This window comes from Symsagittifera roscoffensis, chromosome 6 (genome assembly GCF_963678635.1).
Source record: "Symsagittifera roscoffensis chromosome 6, txSymRosc1.1, whole genome shotgun sequence".
NCBI lineage: Eukaryota > Metazoa > Xenacoelomorpha > Acoela > Convolutidae > Symsagittifera > Symsagittifera roscoffensis.
Window position 1 is genome coordinate 30,976,075 of NC_087067.1, and position 16,452 is coordinate 30,992,526.

At 31.2% G+C, this 16,452-nt stretch overlaps 1 protein-coding gene across 1 annotated transcript; it reads left to right on the forward strand.

The window, feature by feature from the left end:
- The first annotated feature begins 221 nt into the window (after positions 1-221).
- Positions 222-9,225, forward strand: LOC134848431 (uncharacterized). The gene is made up of 3 exons (XM_063865878.1): positions 222-379; positions 1,160-1,567; positions 8,144-9,225. The coding sequence occupies exons 2-3, from the start codon at positions 1,179-1,181 to the stop codon at positions 8,943-8,945; spliced, it is 1,191 nt and encodes a 396-aa protein (XP_063721948.1). The 5' UTR covers positions 222-379; positions 1,160-1,178; the 3' UTR covers positions 8,946-9,225.
- The last annotated feature ends 7,227 nt before the right edge of the window (positions 9,226-16,452 follow it).

A 16,452-nucleotide genomic window follows, 5' to 3' on the forward strand; every position in this document is an offset into this window, starting at 1 on the left:
TTCTTTCTACAACGCATACTGGTTGCCACACTCCCGGCCAGCAAATGAAACATTCTTCCCACATAACCATATACAAAAGAACAAGACTGCTCAAGTATCAGGGCAAAACCTTGATTGTTCCGACAGCTCCTTCATCCATATCGACTAGTTTTGGCTGAAAAAGGTATTGAAAAACTATAAATATTGGACAATATCAAAAATCAAGTTTGAAAATTCACATTACAAAATTAATACGACCGGTTAGTTAATCTGGTCTCAATTTAACTTGGAACGATTTTTGGTGCGGGATAGTTCGTCACGCATAAATAGTTTGCGTTGTGCTTTCAGCATTATGAACAAAATCTTCAAAGCACGCATAACTTAGAGCTTGGTCAAATTGGTAACTTTCAAACTCCCTGAACTTTGCATAAAATACTCGAAGCTACGATATCTTTTTAAATTTGGTTTCAAGAAGTCTATATCTTCAAAGGGTTACAAAAACTGTTAAAAACAATTTTATGATCGCCGAAATTGGACTGAATAAAAAAACCACCCCAAACATAAATATTCCGTTTTCTTCGAAAGTCGGAACAACAAATTAAATATGGTTATAAGCAATATCAAAACTTCAATAATCTACTTCAACAACATCAAAAAACGTATTATTTTCAACATTTTTGATTGTTTTTTTGAGTAACCGAGGAGAAACAATATTGGAACTTTGAGATAAGATTTCCATACAGCGATTAAATGCCCTGCAATATTTTGGAATAGTTTTTAAAATTGCTGTTTTTCAATTTGCTTAAAATTGCAAGTTCGTGCTTTTTCCAAAACATTTGCCTGCAACTATGTATAAATGTTTCGACTTTCGAAAAAAAAGAAATATTTATGTTTAGGTTGGTTTTTTTATTCAGTCAACTTTCAACGATCGAAATATTAATGTTTATCAAACAATTTTCCCTACCTTATTTACCTTATTGAAGATATTGACTCCTTGACTTCAAATCTAAAAAAATATTTATTCAAGTTGATATCTTCAATGAAGTATAATAGTTTTTTGTTTAAAACTATTATTTCGATCGGCGAAACTCACTCGACCATACAACTCGAAGAAAATTTTAAAAAATTCCCTAAGGACTCATTTTTTTGTTAAAAGCATTTCAAGTTTTTCTCTACTTAGTTAGTTATTTGGGAAAAATATGGACAGGAAAAACCTAATTCTTGCGCAAAAAAGCGCCTTTTTGGAGAAAACAACAATAACAATCGATGCAGCTGCTGCTGCTGGAGTTCAACAAAACGGAATCAAGTCTGAAGGCATTTTCGACTCAGTAGTTAAATTTAGACAGTTGAACTGGCTTTCGTTTCCAAAAGAAATTGATTCCGGCTTTCTAGGTGATAGCTACATCAAATTTGAAGTTATTCAGTTTGAAACAAAAAAAGGAAAAATGGTTCAACGAGAAATGACTGAAGAAGATAATCGTTACTGGAAATATGGACTTTGCCATGAAATCGGACTTGTAAAGTTATGTGTCTTGTGTTATCAACAATTCTATGGACTTCACTCGACCAAAGATCTTCTCAAGACACAGTAAGTTCCCATGTTATGAAAATGTCTGGCATTTTTTTTTAATTTAGTAGTTTTCAGTGGATTGTTTTGGAGTACCTCACCATAGATTTGATTTCTGTACAGCAACTTTTTGTTCGAAAACAAGAAAATTAAATAGCAAAAGGTATTTAAGTGAGCTTTGATTTGGGGCTTTTTTTAAAAAAAAAGAGCCAAAAATGGTTTCAAATGTGAAACAATAATAAAAACGTGGGTTTGACTGAAGCTTGAGGAAATCTGAGAACATGGAAACCGTTATTTTCTAAAAAGAATCAAATTTCTTCGGCCATTTATTGATTTTAATTTCTTTTGAGAAATGAAAAACAAGTACACTAAAATAAACGAAAGTTTTAAATTCACAAAAAAAAACGTATCACTACGTAGATCAATAGTTTCTCATTGATTCAGTTAATCTAATTTCGTAAATCAAATGTCAATTAATAAAATGTCTTTCAAAATTGTTCTTGAAACTCAAATTGTTTTAAGGCCATATATTTTTCCTTCGAAAATCTAACTTTGACGTTTTATCAAAAAGCAACTTAAACTTTTTAATTCACTGATTTTTTTTTCAAACTGTCTGTTGGCAAATTTTTGACGTTCTTCTGAATTAATTTTGAGCTAGTGTTTAAGAGTAATGAACGTAGTGAAGTCTCTTACATAGGTCTTGCCGATTTTTTTTTTTTTTTTTTTTTTCAAAAAAGTCTTATAAGTCTCTAATAACTACAGATGTGCATTCATACATATTCATGCAACTATGAATGCGCTAAGGTATATATGCACTTTATGAGTTCAATTGAAATTCATCTGCTGAAAGTGACGTAGATAGCACTCTCCAAATACGAACGTGGAATTGGAGCAAAAAAGTGTGAACGATTTTTAGTTTCAAAAGTGGAAAATATTTTTAAGATTTCATAGCGGAATGAAAACTTTACCTATTGATGCAGTTTTCTCTTGTTGGGTTCAACTGTCAAAAAAGCGATAATCATGAGTCTAGAAAATAAAAGAGCTTAAAGGGAATTTTTTTCCAGAAAATTCAGTGAGCTTTTTTCAACAAGTTCAGTGTTTTTTTTATGTTTACTTGCGTTCATTATGATTTTCCAAACTTCGATTGGCCATGTTCATATCAGACATGTAACACTTAAATCGAAGCCAGACAGAAATTATCAACATAAGTGTTGAAGACTCAAACCACACATTTTTCTCTTTAACAGCAAATTATTTCCAGAAACCAGCAAGTAGATCGTTTTAACTGGTGCTGGACATCAAGCCGACGAGACTTCCAGCCAAATTGTACCCTAAAAATTTTTTGATTAATTTCTCAATTTCATGATCTTTCACAGCTAGTTATTGGCGTTTCCATAAAATTTAAGCCTCCAAATGATGTTTAGAAAAGTTGAAAGATAAAACACGGTTGAAGGCGTTTCTCATGTTCATAATTTATGCATTTCAAAAACCGGCTGATGCTATTAATGGATGAAAATTCTTTTTAGTTCATTGTCATGAATAGCGCTTATTATTGACTAAATTTTCAAAATGCAACTTTTTTTCAGATGAAAATTAGAGATTTGATGTGCTTGTGAAGTTTAAAATTCGACCTGAAGTCCTTTCGCCTTGAAGTCTTGTCGGCCTGTTGTCCTAGACTCGTTCAGTTTGCATGCAGCAAGGCATAGTGCCACCACTGATTTTCATTTAAACGCAAATTAATGAAATGCAAACTTTTTCTACAACTCAGAGTGGTTCCCACACTCCCCGCCAGCAGAAGAAACATTCGTCCCACATAACGACATATAAAATAACAAGACTGCTCGTAAATCAGGGCAAAGCTTTGAAAGTTTCGACTGCCCCTTGATCCATAGCGATTAGTTTTTGGTTAAAAAAAGTTAAAAAAACTATCAATATTTGGCAGTGGTGCGTAGATATTTGTGCCCTAGACATCTGAGTCCTTGAAAAAACTGTCTTAAACTACAAAAATCTGTCAGACGCTTGTGTCCAACTCAAAATTGTCAAAAAAGTTTCACTTTGATTTGACCTTATGATCTCTAAGGCTTTTGCGTCCCTCTGAAACCGCATTTGGCCACAATTCAAACCGCATTTGGCCGAGCGGTGAAGTCTTTACTTTTGAGATCAAAAGGCTGGTAGTTCAAATCTCATGGTACCAAAAAAATTCTCTCGGTTTAGTGGAAATTTTATAATGAAAAAACCTAAAATCGGTTAAAACTTTTCAAACTTGATATGGTTTGACTAATTTGGGTCAGAAGGAAAAGATATAAGAAATCTTGATTATAATATATTTTTTTGCCGTTTCCAAAACGGTTCTAGCTCAATTTTGAAATGTTTCAGGAAAAAAACTTGAAAAAACTTTTTGAAATTTGTTTCTTTACAACATAAATTTTAGATATTTGGAAAAAAAAACTGAATTTTCACAGAGTGCGCTGTTCCTGAAATTGAGAATTTAATAGACAGCAACTAACTCGAAAAGGTTTTTTTTTTCAAGTTAACCACATTGAGGTTTTCATAACGGGACACTCTTTGCCCTACGCATAATTTTTCTAGCAGGTTTTCGGCGTCTTTCTGTTCATCTTAGAAATGTTCGATGAGCTTCGGAAACAATGGATGTTTTGCGTATAATCAATCAAATAGTATCAAGTTCCGATTTCTTAACTAAGCAGTTTGGACCCAAGGTTTTTATATCAGCCGAATAGCATTGTTACACTAAACTCAAATAAAAAAAAAATTTCACCGGTGATCTTTATTTGTAATCTTATGGGGTTTTAAATTAAGTTGAGGCATGCTATTTGATCAATTTGATACTTAACTATGAGCTAAATGCATTACTTTGTACTTTACATAGCGTGGGGAGGGGAGATTTTTGCAAAAAAACCTGAATAAAAAATATTAAATTTTTTCGAAAGCTATTACTTTTTTCTAAAGCGAACAATACTCTATAGGTTTTGAAGGGCAGTCGGAAAACTTAGGGCTTCGCCCTGATACAAGCAAGCAGTCTAGTTTTGATACTAACTATGACTTTTTTCATCTAGTTTTTGAATGCTGAGCAAAACTCAGCGGCTCGTAGATCTGGCCGCAAATTTTTATTTATATATTATCGAAGCGTACTCATCAAAATATTGTAGTGCTTGAAACAGTGCACAAAAGCTTTCCTTGTTTTGCACAAGGACTTTTCAAATATATTGGAAAGCAATGTCAATAAAAGTTTTAAAAAAACCATAAGTTTAACAGTTAACTTATACTTGGAAACTGGAGACTGCTAGTATATAGGGGTAAAGGTCTGAATGTTCCGACTGCCCCTTAGTCCATATATACTAGTTTTTGGGAAAAGAGAAAATTAAAAAACTATTAACATTGGACAATATCAAAGATCAAGTGTAAAAATTTGAGTGTTACAAAATTAATACAATCAAAACGACCAATTAGCTAGTCTCAATTAACTCTTTTTGTGCGTTTTGTGGGTAAAATCTTATTTCGACATAAAATCAAGCCTCGACTGTCCTAAAAAAGTATTCCTAAACTTTTCCCCCCCCAACTTTATTTGGTGCCCCAGAGTTATTTTGACACTATCGTAATTCAAGCCCTGAATTTTTGATGCGTTCATTTTGCCGCAGACGCCGTAATCAAACGGGTTAATTGACAAAAGTGATCATCGTTTGACTGATTTTATGCTGATTAAAAATTATGCATTTGCCGCTAATATCTGTATTTGAGATAAGATTTTATTTTTTATATCACCAATGGTATATATTTTGCAATTTCAATGAGGCTTTCATCTGAACACTTTACCTTGTCAATTAACTCTATTATGTAATTTCATTTCACCATAGATTGAAAGGTTTCAATCAAAGTTTAAAAACCATAAAATTTGACAAAAAAACGCCACAGGAAACTTTTGCCGCCGCGTTTTTAGAGAAATTCGGTTCCTACAATGTATATTTAAATTTTGTTACTTTGAAGCGTTTGGAGCTGGAATTAAATTTATTACATCTTATAATACAAAACAGTTTGTAAAATGTAAATTTACTTTGTAAATGAAAAAACTAATAGTTTTCAATTGCATCAAAAATAGGGATTAAATTGGATTATGACCTTGGTTATTGTCACCCTGATTCTTAGCATATAACAATGAGTTATATGACTTTAGTTTATTATTCAATTGTTTTTTCGATGAGGTTGAGTAATCATAAAATGTGTGGTGGACTCGTTTTTTGCAGTTCTCTTCATAACCGGTCGAACCAACTTATTCAAATGTTTGCTTCCTTGCTTCCTGATAAAAAATTAGACACCTGCAGGACGTGTTTCATCAGAATATCACGTCATAAGACATTTTAATAGCAATAAATAACAAAGATAGCCGGTTACTGTGCAAGTAGCACAGAATGTTCCGACCAAAGTCTTTAAAAATACAAAAAAAAGGATTTCAAAGTTGGTGTCGTTTTCTTCTGCATGTTCTGATGAAAAGATCTGAAGGAAAATATTAAAAAGTTAGGCATATTTGAGAGTTATCGTAAAATAGGTCAATTGAAAACATTTTTTCAGGACAAATGATTAGAAAAGCGAAAAATAACTTTTAAAAAGTTTCAAACATTTCAAAATATTTTTCAAACTTTTTGCAAAAATGTTTTGATTTTTCAAGTTTTTGATGCCCAAAATTGCGCTAAGAACTCCAGAATCTACCTTTTTTTGATCAAAACTAAGTTTTCACGGCTGAAATTAAGCTTAAATAAGCTATTTGAAGCAAATACTGTCACCTTATTAGCTCGAAATTAGACCAAAAATCATAAATTTCAAAACGGTTTTTCTCAACACTCAAATCACGACTAAAAGGGTTTAAAAACGATATATCACTCAACCCAGTCCGATCATTATTTGTGGTACTTGACCTAAGCAAAAAAACTAAAACATACCCGAATACAGAGTTCCTCCCCATTTTCAATGGTCGGAACAATAATGGAGTAAACTTCAATGAGATGTAAACTTTCAAACAATAGAGCAAATGAATAGGCTAATGAAAAGATGAACGTGAGAAAGTACGTCAGTTAGTTTTCTCGCCAACTGTCTGTTAATTCTCTTCAAATAATTACCTTTTTAGTGCAAAAATTGTGAGTTTTTTTTTATTTAAAAAACTTTTCATTAGATTTAACTTTTCTTGAAAGATCTGATATCCAAATTTTCTACGGTTTTGAAATTGGTAAGCATCTGAAAAATTAGCTTTGTAATTTTTTTTAAACAAAGAACATTTTTTATCTTTGCTTCAAAATTCAGTTACTTAAGCAACAGGCTACAATCAAAAAGCAAGAAGCGTCAATTAATAAAATGTTTATAGAAAATTGAATGATAGTTTTTAAGAATTGGCTCTCTCTTCATTGAAAGTGTTGTTCACAGCTACCAACAAAAAACAACAACAAGTATTTGTGACCCACGCGATTCTTGATTATTGATTTTTTACATTTTAATTTCTCAAAATTTTTTGGTTATGTTCGTAACCGAACACAAATGACATAAGCCTTGATTACTCAAACTTAGTAACCAACGGTTTTGCCGTCTCGCATTAAAAATGCATTGGAAACAGCCTAATATGTGTTACTTCTGTCTCAGACAAATAATATAACGAAAGTAATGAACTTTTCAATTTTGTTAATAATTTTCAAAGATGATTATTTCTAAAATTTGAATTTTTAAATTACCAGACATTGATCAAGGCATACAAAAACATGTCAACAAAACCAAGAGGAGTTTTAAACGTTTTTAAAAAAGTTATGAAGAGAAAAGGAAAAAAAATCCAATATTAGTATATCCAGGACTACGTTATACACACAAAAAATTAAATTTTGCATGCAAAATTTTTTTTTCAAAAAAACATTTGTTTGAATACGAAAATCAATTTGCGGTTGGAAAAAAAAACACAAAAAATTTTTTGGGGGCAATTTCAAAAATACTCATCGCCATCAAAAAAATGCTAGTCATACAACTTCCATATTGTGGAAATTGTGTGACTAGTATTTTTATAAAAAAAGTCAAAGTTTTCAGTCGTAGCAGCCCAAAAAACGCTTAAATGTTTTGCCAGCAGTTGAATTGATTGTTCAAAGCTTTTTTTTTACAAAAAATTTTTAAAAAAATTCTAATCTTACAGTTTCCATATATGGAAGTTGTATGGTTAGCATTTTTTCATACCATTTTTTTCCTTTTTTTATGAAGAGATACCAATTTTGATACCAAAACAAATATAAAATACCTTTGAAGTTTGATTAAACTCATTTTGCAAAAATGTATGAAATTTGTATGACTAGCATTTTTCCATAGACTAAGTGTATGAAATTGTATGATTAGCATTTTCGGTCTATGGATGTCAACCCGGGAAGCTATTAGCTACGATTTTTTTCTTTCACCCTGAGGTTAAAAAAACGTGTTTCCCCAGCCAACATGTGTTATGTTTGGGATCGATATGAAATGTTTGAAAGATCCTCTTTAAACGCAAGGTAAAACAACCTCAACGCCAAAAAAGGTCACACGACCCAATGTGCTCTCAGAGGGCTAAATCTAAATGTTTAGGTGCAAGAACAAAACACCACCGGAAAAGATGAACTTATGCCTTCACAACTGCCCTGGCTTAAAAAACACTACCTTCAAAAGCACAATTGTATTGAAGTACCAGCATTTCAAAATCTGCAACAGTGGGGAAAGTATATTGCAGAAATGCTTCAATGACCGACTCAACGGCTTAGGCTTAATCGAAGAAGCAACCGACCTTACTACTTTGTCCAAGGAAGTTTCCACTGAAGCAAACACACACATTGGATCACAATCAACCGCAATCAACCAAATATCAACAAATATGGGAACTACTAAGACTACATCTAAGACTACATCTAAGGCTACACCTAAGACTACATCTAAGACTACATCTAAGACAACGACTACATCTAAGACTTCGTCTGATACTACATTTAAGACAACGACTACATCTAAGACCTCGTCTAAGACCTCATCTGAGACCTCGTCCAAGACGTCATCTGAGACCTCATCTAAGACTACATCTGAGACCTCATCTAAGACTACATCTGAGGCATCATCTGAGGCTACAACCGAGACATCGAGTTTTAACATTTCAATGTCAAACACCTCCGACAACATAACGGATGAGACTACTACTGCAATAGTCTTTGGTCCAGGTGAAAATGGTGCAAATAACAACGGAGCGGGTAGAGATACTGCAGCAAAGAAAAATAAAAAGAAGCCGAAAGGCAGCAAATACCTTCTAGCTGGAGCTGAAAAAGTCAGCCTAGATTGTCTGCATACAGTTTTACAAGTCATAACTTCAGTTTTTGGAGGCATACAAATAGCGACAGCGTGAAAAAGTTTTAGTCTAAGTTAACCTCAATGAAAAAAGCATTCAAACAAAGTAACCTGCCAAAAAAAGTTTGACTCGTGTTGTTTGAAATATGGTTTGACTTGAGTTTTGTGTGCTTAATTGGGCGAAAAAATAATTAGCAATTTTAAAAGGTGCAGTATTAATTTCAAATAGTGCCAGAAGATAACTGAAACGGAAAAAATTAATGGGATGGAATTAGCTCGAACTGTCCAGTTGAAAACTAATTATCCGATTTGAGAAGTTTAATATTTTCATGTGTAAAGCAGAACCTCATTTTTCAAAAGAGAGCATAACGAGGTTGTATAAAAATACGCAATTGTAAAATCGATGCTTTTTGCTATGTAAATATGAAACTATTCATTGTCACTTAATTTGCAATTTAATTGCTTTGTTCGTTTTTTTTAAAGTTGGAATAGCGAAATGAAATGTGCCATGCAAAAACACAAAGCGCTAGTTTATCTTCAGTTCATAAAAATCAATTGAGATGCAGAGAGTGTGTATGAACAAAATTGAAAGCAATCCCTTTTTAATCCAATGCCCGTACCGCCCTGTAAATTCTCTCATACAGATCCTGAAATATTCTTTTTCTGATCTAAAATTCAGATCTTAAATAGGTAGTGAAATATTTAAATAATACTTGGATACTTTAAGGATGGGCTATTTCAGATCTTATTTCAGATCTAAAATTTGGATTTTCATCTTTTTTTTTCAGATCTGACAAAATCTATTTCAGATGTAAATTCAGATCTTTCTAGCATTTTGATATATTTTATAAGTTTCATGAAAGTCAACAAGACACGTAGCAAGACGCGTAAGTATATTTACTGTTAATTCGAAAATTGTTAGTTTTCAATTTTTATCAAAAAAGTTCAGATCTAAAGTTTGTTAATTTATATCTAGGAATGGAAATCGCGAAATTCAAATTTGAGAACAAACTCATTAGGAAAAAAGAAGTTCAAATTTTGTATAGAAAATCCACTACGTACGGGTGTACAATAAAAATCCAGAGTTGTTGTCATTATTTTTTATAGTCAATCAGCGAGAGGCCTTACCCAAAGATTAATTCTTAAAGTTAACTAAGTTATGGCTATAAAACCAGAGCTCATCTTGTAAAATGCTATTCATGTGCGATTTGAACCGGTGATCATATTATTGATGGGTACCGTCACTACCGATGCGGCACACGCCAACCAATAAGATTATAATTCATCATTTCCTTAGAAACACAATTCATTAAAACTTATTAATAATCAAGTAAAGTCCAGTAAAATGGATTATTATTTCCTCTACATTACGATTTTAATCGCAAATTTTGCAACAGTTAAGGCATTTCTCTAAGGGTGCTTGAAATCTGATCCTACTAAAATTATCCGCTCACGTTCTGCAAACTATAAAATGATTTCTGAAAGAAAGATTCCTTTAAAAGCAAAAATGAAATATAAAATTAAAACAAAAACTTAAAGCAAAAATTTGAAGCAAAAATGAAAAATATACATCAGCCAATTGCTAAGTTTCTCACCTCCTGTACTCTTTGAAGGAGAAAAATGATGAGCTTGTGGATTTATGATAAGACAATGGCGACCGAATTTGTGTATTTTCAGACTAAAGACATCAAAATACGATAATTCGACTGCTCCTTTTTTTCTTTGCTATAAATTTCTAATAATGCCTTTCAAAATTCTAAATGCAGAGCTTAGTCATATACGCTTTTTCGCAAATTTCGAAGAAAGTGACAAAAATTTTGCGCTCGGGGTGATTTTTTCTTTCAAAACAACAAGTATTCATGTATTTAGAGCAAGAATGAGAACAGAACTTTTTTCTATAACACAAATTTGCGTGCAAATTATCACAACTAAAAGTTGTCCAATTAATTGATTATAATGAACTCATTCATATTTAAAATTGTTCTAGTTATGAAAAACTTTTCTGCAAAATACTTGAATAATTCATATACTTTGCGGCTTTAAATTAATTTTCATGTCGAAGATTACCATTGATTGAACGAAACCTTTCATTATCAATGAAACTTCAGTGCGGGTAGCTCTTTCTAAGTGATTCTCAATTTGATTTCAACTAATTTCCCGTGGAAGAAAAATTTTTGATGAAAAATACTTGAAGAAAAACATCAAACCGATTGCTAATTTTCACACCTTTCGTACTCTTTGAAGGTGAAAGATGATGAGGTTGTGGATTTATGATAGGACAATGGCGACCAAGTTTGTGTATTTTCAGACCAAAAACATCAAAATACGATAATTCGACTGCTCCTTTTTATCTTTGCTATAAATTTCAAACAATGCCTTTCAAAATTCTAAATGCGGACCTAAGCCATATACGCTTTTTTCAGACTTTCAGAGAAAGTGACAGAAAATTTGCGCTCGGGGTGATTTTTTTTTTCAAAACAAAAAGTATTCATGTATTTAGGAGAACAAAACTTTTTTCTATCACACAAATTTGCAAGCAAATGATCACAACTAAAATTTTTCCAAATAGTTGATTATAATGAGTTCATTTGATTTTAAAATTGTTCAAGTTATGAAAAATTTTTCTGCAAAAAACTTGAATATTTTATATACATTGCAGCTTTAAGTTAATTTTCATGTCAAAGATTACCATTGATTGAACGAAACCTTTCATTATCAATGAAACTTCAGTGCGGGTAGCTCTTTCTAAGTGATTCTCAAATTGATTTCAACTAACTTCCCGTTGAAGAAAAATTTTTGATGAAAAACCTTTGAAGAAAAACATCAGACCGATTGCTAAGTTTCTCACCTTTCGTACTCTTTGAAGGAAAAAGATAATGAGGTTGAGGATTTATGATAGGACAATGGCGAACAAATTTGTGTATTTTCAGACCAAAGACATCAAAATACGATATTTCGACTGCTGTTTTTTTTATCTTTGCTAAAAATTTCATACAATGCCTTTCAAAATTCTAAATGAGGACCTAAGCCATATACGATTTTTTCAGACTTTCGAAGAAAGTGACAGAAAATTTGCGCTCGGGTTGGTTTTTTTTTCAAAACAAAATAAACTCTAGTATTTAAGAAAAAATGAGAACAAAGTTTTTTCGACAAAAAAAATCATGCAAATTATCACAACTGACATTTGTCCAAATAGATGAATATAATAGGTTCATTTGGTTTTAAATTTGTTCAAAATATGAAAAAATTTTCTGCAACATACTTGAATAGTTCGTATACTTTTCAGTTTTAAGGTAATTTCCATGTCAAAGATTACAATTGACTGAACGAAACTTTTCCTTATCAACGAAACTCTAGTGCAGGTAGCTCTTTCTAAAAATTTCTCAAAAAAGTTCAACTAATTTTCCGTTGAACAAAAAACCTTTCAGGTAGCTGGATGAATTGTAAAATGATTTCTGACATCTTCATGCCGCAATAAAGCAAATGCCATTGAAATTTTTTACCAAGTTTGCTTGAATTTCATCGGAACAAGTAATGAAATTTTAAATAAAAAACGGAACATAAACATCAGAGCAATTATTTAATCTGTTGCTTTCACCTTTTTCGAATGAAAAAAGTCTTGAGCTTGTGGAAAGCAACACATTAGGTAATTATTTTGATGCTTATGTTCCGTTTTTTGTTTAACAGTCGCGACAAAACTTGGGCAATTTTTACTAATGCCACCACGATATTTCGACTTTGCTTTTTGAATAGCTTAAATTTTCAAATAATGCGTTTCAACATTCTAAATACGGAGTTTTACCGTTTAGTTTTTTGTTCCAACTTTAGAAGACGACAACAAAAGGTTTGTTCTCTTGGTTTTTGCTCTTCTGACAATTTTTAGAAAACAAATGTATTCAAGTATTCAGAAAAAATGGGATTTTTTCTTTCCACACACCAAATTGCATGAAAAAATTACAATTGATATATATCCAATAAATTGATTCAATTGGACAAGTAAATTTAAAAATGTTAAAAGTCTTTACAAATTTTATTGCATTATAGTTGAGTATTTCAGACTATTTTTTTTTAGCTTGAAGTTGTTTTTCAGATCAGAGATTACCATTGATTATGAACGAAATCTTTCATATTCTATGAAACTACAGTGCAGGTAGTATTCTAAGTGATTCTCAAATTCTTTATACCATATTTCACTTTGTTGAAGAAGCATTTTTAGGTAGCTGAATGGACTATAAAATGTTTTCTGACACCTTCAGCGAGGAAAATAGGAAATTCGTTTAGTGGTTTTATGTTTGCCTAAAATTTATGAAAACAGTTTTTGAATTTTTAAAGCAAAATTGAAATATAAACAACATCCAATTTCTAAGCTTGTCATCTTTCGTACTCTTTGAAGGAGAACGATGATCAGGTTGTGGATTTATAAAAAGGACAATATCGACCAAATTTGTGTATTTTTACACTAAAGACATCAAAATACGATATTTCGACAGCTGCTTTTTAATTTTTGCTAAAAATGTTAAGTATTGCTTTTCAAAATTCTAAAAGCGGGCCTTAGCCATTTACAGATTTTTCAGAATTCGAAGAAAGTGACAGAAAACTTGCGCTCGGGTTGATTTTTTTTTTTCAAAACAAAATTTCATGTAATTAGCGAAAAAACGAGAACAAAGTTCATTTCTACAAAACAGAATTGCAAGCAAACTATCACAACTGACAATTGTCCAAATAGTTGATTATAAATTTGTTCATTCCATTTTAAAATTGTTCAAATCATGAAAACAATTTCTGCAATATACTTTTCAGCTTTAAGTTAATTTTCATGTCAAAGGTTACAATTGACTGAACTTAACTTATCCTCATCATAGAAATTCCAGTGCAGGTAGCTGTTTCTAAAGAATTCTCAAATATAATTCAACTAGTTTCCCGTTAAAGAAAAATCTTTCAGGTAGCTGGATGAAATGTAAAATGAATTCTGACATCTTCATGGCGCAAAAAGCAATTTTTTTGAACATTTCTACAACGTTTGCTTAAAATTCATCAGAATAATTTATGAAACTTTAAACCAAAATTGGAACCTAAACATCAGAACAATTGCTGAATGTGTTGCTTTCACCTTTTTTGAATGAGAAAGATCATGAGGTTGTGGATTTATGATAGAACAGTCGCGACCAAATTTTTGGCTTTTTAGACTTATGCCACTACGATATTTCGACTTTGCTTTTCGAACAGCTTAAATCTTGAAATAATGCTTATCAATATTCTAAATAAGGAGCTTTACCGTTTAGGTTTTTGGACAAAATATTTGTGCTCTGTTGGTTTTCTTTTGCATTCAAATTGATTATTTCAGATTATTTTTTTTGCTTCAAGTTGTTTTTCAGATCAGAGATTACCATTGATTGTGAACGAAATTTTTCATAATCTATGAAACTACAGAGCAGGTAGTTTTCTAAGAGATTCTCAAATTCACTTCACCTTATTTCACTTTGTTGAAGAAAAAATTTCAGGTAGCTGAATGGACTATAAAATGTTTTCTGACACCTTCAACGTGCAAAACAGGAACTTCCTTTAATGTTTTTTATGTTTGCCTACAATTTCTGAAAACAGTTTTTAAAAATTTAAACCAAAAATGGAACATAAACATCAGAACAATCTTCTTTTCACCTTTTTCGAAGGAAGAGTTAATGAGGTTGCAATTTATGATGAAACAGTCACAATCATTTTTTGAGTTTTTTCAGACTAATGCTAGTAAAACACTCCATTTTGACTTTAGTTTTTCTCCTAGCTACAATTTTCAAATATTGCCTTTCAGCAATCTAAATGTAGAGCTATTCCGTTTAGGTTTTACCGATTTTCGAAGAGAACGACGATTTGAGCTCTGTTGGTCTTATTAGGAAAAAATGTAATAGGAAAAAAATTGAGAAGAACATTTTTTTTCCACACTATAGACTTGAATGAAAAAAATCACAATCGATATGTATTCAGTTATTTTATTGGATTCAAGTTATTTTGAAAATGTTAAAAATCTTTTAAAAAATTTTGGCATTATCAATGATTAATTTAAATTTTTTATCGCTAGACTTTGTTTTTCAGATCAGAGATTGCCATTAATATTGAACGAAATCTTTTATGATCAATGAAACTCCAGTTCAGGTCGTATTTTAAGTTATTCTCAAATTAACTTCACTTAATTTCACTTGGTTGAAGAAAAAACTTTTAGGCAGCTGGATGAACTATAAATTATTTTGAGACATCTTCAGCATGCGAAAGAAGAACTTCCTTTAAAACTTTTACATTTGCTCAAAGATTATGAAAACAACCTATTGACATTTTAAAGCAGAAAGGAAATATAAACATCAGAACAATTGCTAAGCTCCTTGCCTTTCGTACTTTTCGAAGGAGAAAGATGACGAGGTTGTGGATTTATGATAGCACAGTGGCGACCAAATTTGTGTATTTTTGAACCAAAAACATCAAAATACGATATCAAAATATCAAGTAATGTATTCCAAATTTTTAAATGCGAAGCTTAACCATATAGGTTTTTTTCCGAGTTTCGAAGAAAGTGGTAGAAAAGTTGCACTCGGGTTGAATTTTTTTATACAAAAAATAAAAAACAAATTAAATTCATGTATTTAGAAAAAAATGAGAAGAATACTATTCTTTCACAAGCAAACTTGCTTGAAAAAAATCCCAATTGATATTTATCCAATTATTTGATTCAAAGGATTCCAAAATTGTTTAAAAAACATAAATAACTTTTCTGCTATGTCATTGATTAATTCAGATAATTTTTGTTGTAGGTTGTTTTTCATATCAGTGGTTACTATTGATTTTGATCTCCAGTGCAGGTAGTTTTTTCATAATCGAGGAAACTCCACTAGTGCAGGTTGTTTTTATAAGGATTCTCAAATTAACTTCACATAATTTTACTTGAATGAACTGTTAAATAATTTCTGACAGCTTCCGCGCGCAAAAAATGAATTTTTGCTAAAAACTTTGCAGCATTTGCTTAAACGTCATCAAAATTTTTTTGTAAAACTAGACCAAAAACGGAAAATAACATCAGAACAATGCTAAATGTCTCTTTTCAAATTTTTCCGAAGGAGAAAGATAATCAGGTTGTGGATTTATGATAGAACAGTCGCGACCAAAATTGAGCCTTTTTAGACCAAAAACATAAAAACACGATGTTTCGACTGCTGTTTTTTTATCTTAGCTAAAATATAAAATAAAGCAATCCAAAATTTTAAATGCAAGCTTAACCATATAGGTTTTTTTCCGACTTTCGAAGAAAGTGGCAAAAAAATTGCACTCGGGTTGAAATTTTTTTTACAAAAATTAAAAAACAATTTAAATTCATGTATTTAGAGAAAAATGAGAAGAATACAATTTTTTTCACAAGCCAAACTTGCTTGAAAAAAATCCTAAATGATATTTATTCAATTATTTGATTCAAAGAATTCTAAAATTGTTTAAAAATCTAAATAACTTTTCTGCTATATCTTGATTAATTCAGTTATGTTTTGTTTTAGGTTGTTTTTCAGATCAGAGAATACCATTGATTTTGA

Excerpts from the sequence above, each read along its gene's own strand:
- LOC134848431 (XM_063865878.1), top strand. The coding sequence starts at position 1,179 with ATGGACAGGAAAAACCTAATTCTTGCGCAAAAAAGCGCCTTTTTGGAG. Across the intron at positions 1,568-8,143 it reads AAAGATCTTCTCAAGACACA|GTGCAAGAACAAAACACCAC; the intron begins GTAAGTTCCCAT and ends CTAAATGTTTAG.